Source organism: Macaca fascicularis, chromosome 15, assembly GCF_037993035.2.
Source record: "Macaca fascicularis isolate 582-1 chromosome 15, T2T-MFA8v1.1".
Lineage (NCBI taxonomy): Eukaryota > Metazoa > Chordata > Mammalia > Primates > Cercopithecidae > Macaca > Macaca fascicularis.
Window position 1 is genome coordinate 11,871,181 of NC_088389.1, and position 10,945 is coordinate 11,882,125.

Below are 10,945 nucleotides of genomic sequence, written 5' to 3' on the forward strand. Positions count from 1 at the left end.
TAGGAACAGCAGTCTTTCCAAGTTATTACCCTGTTAACAGGTTGACAGATATGTGCAAATTGTGACTCACTGCTCAATTTGGCACTAAATTAATGTCTTTCCGCGCCGCGTCTGCTCAAGTGTAAACTAGTCACCACTGCTGTGTTACTGCTTGTTTGCCTATATTCCAAAGGTAAAAATTAAAGTAATTTGATTCTGCCACAGAACAGAGTGTAACATATGGTGGAAGTGTAGGAGGGGAGCACGCTGTTCCTACCTGTCCTTAGCCCTGCTCTCAAAGTGGGGCGCCGCACTGCAGAGCCTGCTGCAGACGCTAGCAGTGCTCACTGTCTCGGGAGGCAACACTCGGAGAGTACTGCCAGAGACCACCTCCCGTATCAACACTCCCTCTCTCAGCGAAAAAAAGAGTGTCATTTTTGTCTCTAGATTTTTAATTTGAGCCTCCAAGCTTTCCTTATTTCTGTCAAGTCACTAGTGGTTGATTTGTGTTTCGAAGGTTGGGTCTGTTTGAAAATGAAGTGTTTTGATTTTTGCCTCGCGAATTTAGACATTGTTTTCCTCAGCTAAAGATGCAGCTGACTTTCTCTCTTTCCCTTTTTGGCAAATACATAATGTCACCTGTAGAAAAAAAAATTGCATCTCCTTTGTGTTAGACATGTGAATGGAAAACAATCTCCTGAAAATGCAGTTTTGCTTCCTACAGTCTTTGAGTTTGCCGAGCTTTGTCTAAGGTCACGGGTTGGGGAAGAAACAACAAGACAAGAACAACAAAACCCACCTGGATCTCTTCACTTACCCGCGCCAACAGCAGATATTTTCCCTGGGAACTTATTTTTCTTTTGCCATTGCCTTTTCTTAGAGGTAAAAATCTCATCAATAAAGGAATCAGAAATGGCCAGGAACCTTTGTTTGCCCATTTAGAACTCTGGCCCTTACTAAAAGCAAGCAAAGTTAGGTAGTTGGCATGGAATTCTAGAAATCTACACACTGAGCTTGGTTTCTGGCTTTTTGCTTGACCCGGGATCATCACTTAACCCACCTCATTTCTTTATTTTTCTAGCCTCCTAAGGAAACTAGTTTTCCAGAATGTATCTTGATGCCTTCAAAGTGAAAGGTACAAGGGAAAGCAAATTATGATGTTACCTTTGTGCTGAAGATCTGCATATTCATCTGCTTTCCGCTGTCCAGAGCTATGATGGCTATTGATTGAGGATCAGTTCAGAAGACATCGCCTATCCTCCTCCCCATTAGCATATACTTAGCAATGACCTCCATTCACGCAGGACAGTGGATGTTTGCTTCCTGCTGAGTCGGAAGAAACTGGGTTTAAACCACACATATAGATTTAGAAAAGAAGTATATACATGCAGGAATGTTTCCAATGACCTGGTATAAACTTTGGGCATGACGTTTTTGTCATGTGCCTTCACCATTTCAAGAAACGTCAGGCAATGATGAAAAATGAGTTCATTTCCTCTTCTCTTCACTTCTCACCCCTTTTGTAGCATTTAAGCTTAGATCCAAGGTTGTGTGTCATGATGCTATAAATCTAGAAGGAACCACGGGACATGATGTGTGGTCAGCCTGTGTCTTAGCCATCCAGGAAAGATTGTTTATTAAACCATTAAAAAATCAGCAGAGGCCAGGCGCGGTGGCTCACGCCTGTAATCCCAGCACTTTGGGAGGCCGAGGCGGGTGGATCACGAGGTCAGGAGATTGAGACCATCCTGGCTAACACAGTGAAACCCCGTCTCTACTAAAAATACAAAAAATTAGCCAGGCGTGGTGGTGGACACCTGTAGTCCCAGCTACTCAGGAGGCTGAGGCAGGAGAATGGTGTAAATCCGGGAGGCGGAGCGTGCAGTGAGCTGAGATTGTGCCACCGCACTGCAGCCTGGGTAACAGAGGGAGACTCCATCTCAAAAAAAAAAAAAAATTCGGCAGAATGGGGCCTTGCCTTTAAGAAATGCTCTCATTCTTTCTGAGCAAGTTCACTTTTTGGTGCCATATCCTCACAGTATGGTGCTTTTAAGAGATGGGAGATGCTGTTTGGTACTGAGTTCATAAAAGCCATTCATGTACTTGAAGAATATCAAAGTCTCCCTCGGCCTTCTTTTCTCCAGGAGCAAATACCCTTCAGTGCACCTCCACGCCTTCTCGCTCATCTCTGCTGCAGTCTGCTTACTGTTGTCGTTGTTTACCGCTGGGCCCTCTCTAATTTTTCCCCTTCCTTCTTCAGCTGAAAGTTTTAAAACTCGACATCACATTCTCTAAGGAAAGCCTATCAGGTTTTCCTTAGAGAATAGGTAGGGTCGCTTTCTGACTTTCAGAGCTGGCATGTGATGTTCGCTTTTTAACAAATGGCATTATGTTTTCTGCTCTCTCTCATGAGCCCCAGGTTCAAACTAAAATCTTTTCATGTTGTGAACAGAGAACTAATCTCCCTCTTACCCCAAGAGAATACACCTTTTATAGGTCCCTGACTTAATGGACATGTAATGTAATTTGTCATAGCCAATGGATATGAAATCCAATGTAAAATCCTTAATAGATAGTTTTACATGTCAGCTATTATATTATACATCCTCTTTGTGTCCAGTGTGATTGGATGATGAACACAAATTCTTGTATGATTTTGTTCTCAAAGGACCTGAGCCAGACCCTACTCGGTGCTATGGGCTGATGTCTTCACAATGCGCTACCACTGTAGGGAAGAATTTATCCCAGTAAGAGAGGGCATTTTTGCAGAATTGGCCCATGGTGTAAGTGGTAGAACTACCCATCAGGGCACTTACAATTTTTGAGTCCTTTATATGTGCCAGTTCTCATGCTCAGTCCTTAATGTCACTGACCTCAATTATTATTAAACCTTAAGAGATACAGGTTTCATCTGGGCTGTAAGAACAGAGGATTCCCTTTTGGTGGGATATCTCCAAGGAAAACATGAAGCTGATAGCTTGCCTGATATGTTTGGAGTAAGAGTCAGGTAGAGAGTTTGGGAATAAAACTGTAACAGATACGTAGAAAACTAATCAAATGAAAAGGCAAAACAGGGCTGGGTGCAGTGGCTCTCGCCTGTAATCCCAGCACTTTGGGAGACTGAGGCAAGGCTAATCACTTGAGGTCAGGAGTTTGAGACCAGCCTGGCCAACATGGTGAAACCCCGTCTCTCCTAAAAATACAAAAATTAGCCAGAAGTGGTGGTGGGCGCCTGTAATCCCAGCTACTTGGAAGGCTGAGGCACAAGAATCGCTTGAACCTGGGAGGCGGAGGTTGCAATGAGCTGAGATAGCACCACTGCACTCCAGCCTGGGCAATAGAGCAAGACTCAGTCTCAAAAAAAGAAAAAAAGGAAAGGCAAAATAGAAATACAAGAAAACAGAAAGCTGTATAAGTAAATAAATGTAGTCATGAGCTACTATGTAGCTCAGCTATTAAAAATACATGCAGAGATTTTAGAATATAATGACAGACTACTGATTTAAGTAAAAATTGTGATATAACTTGAATTAGAGCACAACCAGGAGATCAGGAGTGACTTCAGGTATTTAAAAACAAGGAATTGGCCGGGCGTGGTGGCTCCCGCTTGTAATTCCAGCACTTTGGGAGGCCGAGGCGGGCAGATCACAATGTCAGGAGATCGAGACCAGCCTGGCCAATGTGGTGACATCCCATCTCTACTAAAAATACAAAAATTAGCCAGGTGTGGTGGCATGTACCTGTAGTCCCAGCTACTTGGGAGGCTAAAGCAGGAGAATCATTTGAACCTGGGAGGTGGAGGTTGCAGTAAGCCGAGATCACGCCACTGCACTCCAGCCTGGGTGACACAGCAATTGTCACCCAAGTTTTTGTCAAAAAAAAAAAAAAAAACAGAAGGAATTTAATCCCGGGAATTGGTTATTCCAGTGATTCAGAGGAGAAGCCTGATGAGACAGTGAGACAGCCCAGAGGTGTGCAACAGCAGGACACTGCTGCCATCCTGGACTGGAAGGACAAAGGGAGGGAGCCATGTTGTTGGAGCCCAGTGACCCAGCAGGTGACACAGCTAAATTCTGACCTCCTATAGAAGAAAATTAATAGTCGTGCCTTAAAATGAAAAATCAAGAACTAGCATTAAAAACACATTATCTGGACATACAGAGGTAAAGACAAAAAGGTTTCTAATCCTATTTGCCTTCTTAAAAATGTGTTATGTTGATTTAAAATTACATTTAAAAGCAATGTCTTTCGAATACTATTAATCTGTAGTTCTTAACTGGAGTCTTAGTTCACACATGTTTATTTTTTTCCCACTTAGATATGTTGATGATGTGATCAACCGCATTGACAGGATGTTTCCTGAAATGTCCATCCACTTATCCAGACCCAATGGAACATCAGCAATGCTTCTGGTAAGATCAGCTTGACTGATTTGTAGGGATGTTGGGGGAAAAAAATGGACTTCTCAATTAATTCTCTGGTCCTGTGTTGTAGGATCTATGGAATGGGGATTAAATTCCGATTTGATGGTGAATAACATATTTCCTTTACTGGCATTCTGTAGGTTAATAATTCTGCACATTGAACCCTTGCTTTTGAACAAAATTGCAGATCTCATGTAAGAATTAACCAGAGAGGAAAGACACTGTAAGACCGTTTTACCTTAAGTCACTTCATGCAACCTCCCAATGTTTTGGTGAATCTGTTTTCTATCTTCCCCAAAGAAGTATAGTAGACAATAGTGATGCTCAACTGTTGGATCCTGCTAAAGAAAACACTCTCTTAATACAAAACCAGAATATTATGTATTTGAAGAGAGTGTTCTGAGGCTTGTGACTGATGACTTCTGGTTTTGCCGTTTCTGATTATGGTTTGCTCTGAACACATCACCTCATAATCTCCTGGTGGATGTTTGTATTTGCATGAATTCACCAAAGACAGGTGTGTTTTGGAAGTACAGTGGGATAGAAATGCCAGATTATATTATTAATTAGGAAGTCTAGAGACCTCAATGATGAGAAGCTTTTCTAGTGGTCTGTATAATAACACTTGTATGTGCTTGAAGAATACTTCCCTGAACACAGATTTTTGAGGAACCACCACATTTTATAAAAAAAGCAGAGTTTATTGAATAAGAATGATGGTTTCAATGGGTGTCAGGGAGGTAAGGTTCAGGACTGGGTATTTTTTCCATCTATTCTGCTGTTGCTGCTTTGGAGCCTAGTGCGAACTCCTTATATTTTAGCATTTTACTTGTGTGAAATCTTATAAATAGCCAGTCACCCAGGATGAGTTACTATTTACTCCAGCCCATTCATCTTAGGGGAACATTGTGTGTGCATGTGTGTTTTGGTCTTAAGACAGGAAGAGATCTGGGCTTGTTAAATGTTTGTTACTTCATTTGTGGGGAAAAAAAATTAGTGACATCCACCTGGATAACATGCTACTTAAAAAATTTCTTTCAGTTAAAACATAAAGAAAAGGAGATAATGCTATGTTTTTTTTTTTCATAGAAAAGGGAAACAGTTTTCTTCACATAAAATGTATCTGTCTGCAGAACACAAAATATCTTCTGCTTCCAGAGGTTGCAGTGAGCTGAGATCGTGCCATTTTACTCCAGCCTAGGCAAAAGAGCGAGACTCTGTCTCCAAAAAAAAAAGTCTCTCTCAGTTAAATGTACAAATTGCCCAGATTTTAAGATACCCCAGACCCAGCAGTTGAAACATAAATCCTGCTCTCAGCATACCTGACAGGGTCCCAAAGAGTTAATGAAGATAGAAATGAATGAATGCATCCTCAGTGAAATAGGTTTGTTCAAATTATTTCTGGGTCATTGAGCTCCCATTTCATGACGAGGGTGGGATTTGGCATTGAAGGGAATGAGCAGAGGGAACAAGATTCCAGGCAAACAGGCTACACAGATGAGTTGCTTCCACCTGAGAAGGCAGGCATGTATTTCACAGTGACGGTCGACCTCGCCTGCTTTCCCATGGAGCTTCTCTCCTAATAGACTGATGAGAGAGTTTAGGGACTCAATTCAAGGCAAGAATCACGTTTCACATCCCCGGTTTATTTACTACCACCAACACCCATCCACCCCCGCTAATTCAGACATGTGCATCTAGGTGCCTACTTGTTATCTTTCTTCAGCGACACAGGAACTCACAGAAGCTGGTGCTTACTTACAGCAACAGTGGTAGGTGATCTGATTCAGAATCAGATTGCCACGGGGTTAATCGTACTTTTAACATAATGCCTGCGTTTGGCGTTTACTATTAGAAGTTGGAATTTTATGAGATGGCAAATCTCTAGGCTATTCACTCCTCCCACATCCATCATGAGGTGGGTGATGGGAATTCCTACCTGGAGGGGGAGCAGGACCAACAGATGCCTCCTCCCCCACTACCTACTGCTAGTCACCTGTTCCCTGGACTTCACTGGTAAAGTTTTGGGGCCTAGACTGTAGGCAGGAGGTGTAGGCAAGACTTGAAAGTGTTTTCTGGAGATGAACCTGGAATAAATTGAATTAACCGGGAATGCAGTGTATTCCAGAAGGCTATGGGGAAAGACCAGTTAGGAGGCCGTTGAAGCAGGGTGCACTTGAGCAGTCTCAGCCGACGCCTTCCTTTACCTCCCTTGGCAAATGTCCGAACTGCGCCTGTGCTTTTAAAATAAAATGGCATTTCCTCTGGAATTGGCTGGGCTTCCTTGAATGCGGTCAACAGCAACTGATTGACTCACATAAGGAAAGAGTTGGTTGGGTTTTGCTGTTTGATGGTGCCAGGTACATGAGACTCAGTGATGAAGCTGACCTGCCAGGCAGGACAAAAAGCAGAGTAGCTCCAGGCATGTCAGGAACAAGATCAGGACAATGTTTGTTAGGGGGCCCCATGGCCCAAATGATTCCATATGAACTGCCTTCCATCCCTGTGCATACAGTCTGGGAAGAACACTCCTGCTGGCCTAGCCTGCCATTGCTCCTTGCTCTGAGCCCCGAGGATGCGGGAGTCAGGCCTTGGCAGCCCCACAGAACTGCAAGGAGTGGAGGGAAAGTAATTCCCTAGAGGAACCAGCCGTCTGTATGACACAGTGAACGTCTGTGTGGACAGAGGCTTGTGGCTTACGCAGCACTTGTCTCATCTGATCCCCACTGTGGCCCTCGAGGTAGGGTAGCACCAACTGTGCTCATTTGACAAGTAGGAACTGGAGGAAGTTGTTTCCTGGGCTTGTGCGGTCAGAACACCTATCCCTATCTCCCCAAGCCTCCAGGATGCTATCCTCTTGTCTCTGAGGACAGTTCATGCTGGTGGCAAGTAAGATTTGGACTACCAGGCACCAGGCTGATTTTTTCTTTTCCTTTTTCGTTGTTTTTTTTTTTTTTTGGAGACAGATTCTCACTTTGTCACCCAGGCTGGAGTGCAGTGGCGTGATCACAGCTCATTGCAGCCTCAACCGCCTGGGCTCAAGCAATCCCCCCACCTCAGCCTCCTGAAGAGCTGGGACCACAGGTGTGTGCCACCATGCCTGGCTAATTTTTGCATTTTTTGTAGAGACGGCAGGCTTGTCTCGAACTCCTCAGCTCAAGTGATGTGTCTGCCTCAGCCTCCCAAAGTGCAGGGATTACAGATATGAGCCACTGTACCTGGCCAGATTTTTCTTAAAATTTTTAAATTATGTAATTTGATATATACTAAAAAATATATGTAATGTATACGTAAATTATAAAGCTTAGATAAACCCATGAGCTCATCACTCAATTTGAGAAATAGAACATAACCAATATGGCTCCTCCCAATCCCTGCCTCCTGACCCGTGGTCATCTGTACCCTGAGAGGCACCCCCTTCTCATTTTTAAAATGCAGTTCGCCACATGTGCCTGTATCGCTAAATAATGCCTCCTTGAGTTTTGAGCTGTGTAAAAATAGTGTCATACTATGTATATTGTTTCTGAGCTGTATCCCTGATGGTGGTCGTATCTTGCAGTTTGATCATTGTCATCTAATGACCATCCTGTGACTATCCACACTTTATCCTTTCTCTTGCCAAGGCACATTGGGGTTGTTTACAATTTTGCTTTACAACTAATGTTGGCATGAGCATTCTCTTGCATATACCAGGATACTTTTTTTTGAAAGTTTTTATTTTAATTTTTGTGGGTACACAGTAGGTGTATATATTTATGGGGTACATGAGACACTTTGATACAGGCCTGTGATGCGTAATCATCACATCCTGGTAAATGGATATCCATCCTCTCAAGCATTTATTCTTTGTTTTGTTAAGTTATCCAATTATACTCTTTTAGTTATTTTTAAATGTACAATTAAATTGTTACTGATTGTAGTCACCCTGGTGTGCTATGAAATACTAAGGCTTACTTATTTTTGCTAACTACTTTGTGTACCTGTTAAACATCCCCACTATCCTGCCCCCATACTCCCACCCCAACTATCCCTCTCAGCTGCTGGTAACCATCCTTCTATCTCCAGGAGTTCAATTACTTTAATTTTTACCTCCCACAAATAAATGAGACCATAATAAAGTTTATCTTTCTGTGCCTGGCTTATTTCACGTAACTTAACAACCTTCATTTCCACCCGTGTTGTTGCAAATGACAGGATCTCGTACTTTTTTATGGCTGAATAGTACTCCGTTCTGTATGTGTACCACATTTTCTTTATCCACTCATCTCTTGATGGACACTTAGGTTGTTTCCAAATTTTGGCTGTTGTGAACAGTGCTACAACAAACATGGGGGTGCAGCTATCTCTTCGATATACTGGTTTCCTTTCTTTTGGATATATGTGCAGCAGTGGGATTGCTGGGTCATATGGTAGCTCTATTTTTAGGTTTTCTGAGGAACCTCAAAACTGTTCTCCATAGTGGTTGTACTAATTTACATTCCCACCAACAGTATACAAGGGTTCTCTTCTCTCCACATCCTCGCCAGCATTTGTTATTGCCTGTCTTTGGATAAAAGCTATTGTAACTGGGTTTTTGCCGTTTTGTATGTCTTCTTTTGAGAAATATCTATTCAGATCTTTTGCCTATTTTTTAATCGGATCATTAGATTTTTTTTCCTGTAGAGTTCAAGCTCCTTATATATCCTGGCTATTAATCCTTTGTCAGATGGGTAGTTTGCAAATTCTGTAATATTGCAGATCCAGTCTATGGACTGTCTCTTCACTTTGTTGATTGTTTCCTTTGCTGTACAGAAGCTTTTTAACTTGATGTGATCCCATTTATCCATTTTTGCTTTGGTTGCCTATGTTTATGGGATATTACTCAAGACATTTTTGCTCAGACCAATGTCCTGGAGAGTTTCCCCAACATTTTCTTGTAATAGGTTCATAGTTTGAGGTCTTAGATTTAAGTCTTTAATCCATTTGTATTTGATTTTTATGTATGGTGAGAGATAGGGGTCTAGTTTCATTCTTCTGCATATGGAAATTAAGTTTTCCCAGCAACATTTATTAAAGGGACATCTTTTCCCCAATGTATGTTCTTGGCACCTTTGTCAAAAATGAGTTCACTGTAGGTGTATGGATTTGTTTCTAGGCTCTCTAGTGTCTTCCATTGATCTATGTGTCTTTTTATGGCAGTACCATGCTGTTTGGTTATTATAGCTCTGTAATATAATTTGAAGTCAGGTAATGTGATTCCTCCAGTTTTGTTCTGCTCAGGGTAGCTTTTGCTATTCTGGATCTTTTGTGGTTCCATATAAATTTTAGGGTTTTTTTTTTTCTATTTCTGTGAAAAATATCATTGGTATTTAGATAAGGCTTATATTGAATGTGTATTGCTTTGGGTAGTATGCACATTTTAACAATATTGTTTCTTCCAACCTATGAACATGGGATACCTTTCCATCTTTTTGTGTCTTCTCCAATGTCTTTTATCAGTGTTTTATAGTTTTCATTGTAGAGATATTTTTCTTCTTTGGTTGATTCCTAGGTATTTAATTTTATGTGTAGCTATTGTTAAATCAGATTACTTTTTTATTTCTTTTTCAGACTGTTCACTCTTAGCTTATAGAAATGCTACTGATTTCTGTATATTTTGTATCCTTCAACTTTACTGAATTTGTTTCTCAGTTCTAATGGTTTTTTGGCAGAGTCTAGGTTTTTCCAAATATAAGATTGTATCATCTGCTAACAAGGATAATTTGACCCTTTTCCTTTCCAATTTGGATGCCCTCTATTTTTTTCTCTTGTCTGATTGCTCTAGCTAGGACTTATGTTAAATAACAGTGATGCAAGTGGGCATCCTTGTCAAGTTCTAAATCGTAGAGGAAAGGCTTTCAGTTTTTCCCCATTCAGTATGATACTAACTGTAAGTCTGTCATATATGGCTTTTATTATGTTGAAGTATGTTCCTTCCATACCCAGATTTTTGAAGGTTTTTATAATAAAGTGATGTTGGTTTTTATCAAATGTTTTTCAATATCAGTTGAAATGATCACATGGTTTTTGTCCTTCATTCTGTTGATGTGATGTTTCACATTAACTGATTTGCGTATGTTGAACCATCTTTACATCCCTGGAATAAATCCCACTTCGTCATGATGAATGATCTTTTTAATGTGTTGTTGAATTCAGTTTGATAGTATTTGGTTGAGGATTTTTGCATCAATAATCATCAGAAATATTGGCCTATAGTTTTATTTTTTTTGTTGTGTCTTTGTCTGGTTTTGGTATCAGGGTAATACTGGCCTCATAAACTGAGTTTGGAAGTATTCCTTCCTCTTCTGTTTTTTGGAATACTTTGAGTAGGATTGGTATTAATTCTTCTTTAAATGTTTGGTAGAATTCAGCAGTGAAGTCATTGGATCGTGGGCTGTTCTTTACTGGGAGACTTTTTTATTACTGCGTCAATGTCATTACTTGGTATTGGTCTGTTCAGGTTTTAGATTTCCTTATGATTCAATCTCGGTAGGTTGTATGTGTCTATGAATTTATCCATTTCC

At 41.1% G+C, this 10,945-nt stretch overlaps 1 protein-coding gene across 5 annotated transcripts in view; it reads left to right on the forward strand.

Annotated features, from left to right (window-relative positions):
- Positions 1 to 10,945, forward strand: part of MED27 (mediator complex subunit 27) — a 217,900-nt gene that overhangs the window by 137,839 nt on the left and 69,116 nt on the right. For all 5 annotated transcript variants that reach the window (XM_005580586.4, XM_045373976.3, XM_005580587.5 and 2 more), the window contains exon 4: positions 4,298 to 4,391. In XM_005580586.4, coding sequence (XP_005580643.1) covers positions 4,298 to 4,391 — 94 coding nt within the window. The remainder of the gene's footprint in view (positions 1 to 4,297; positions 4,392 to 10,945) is intronic.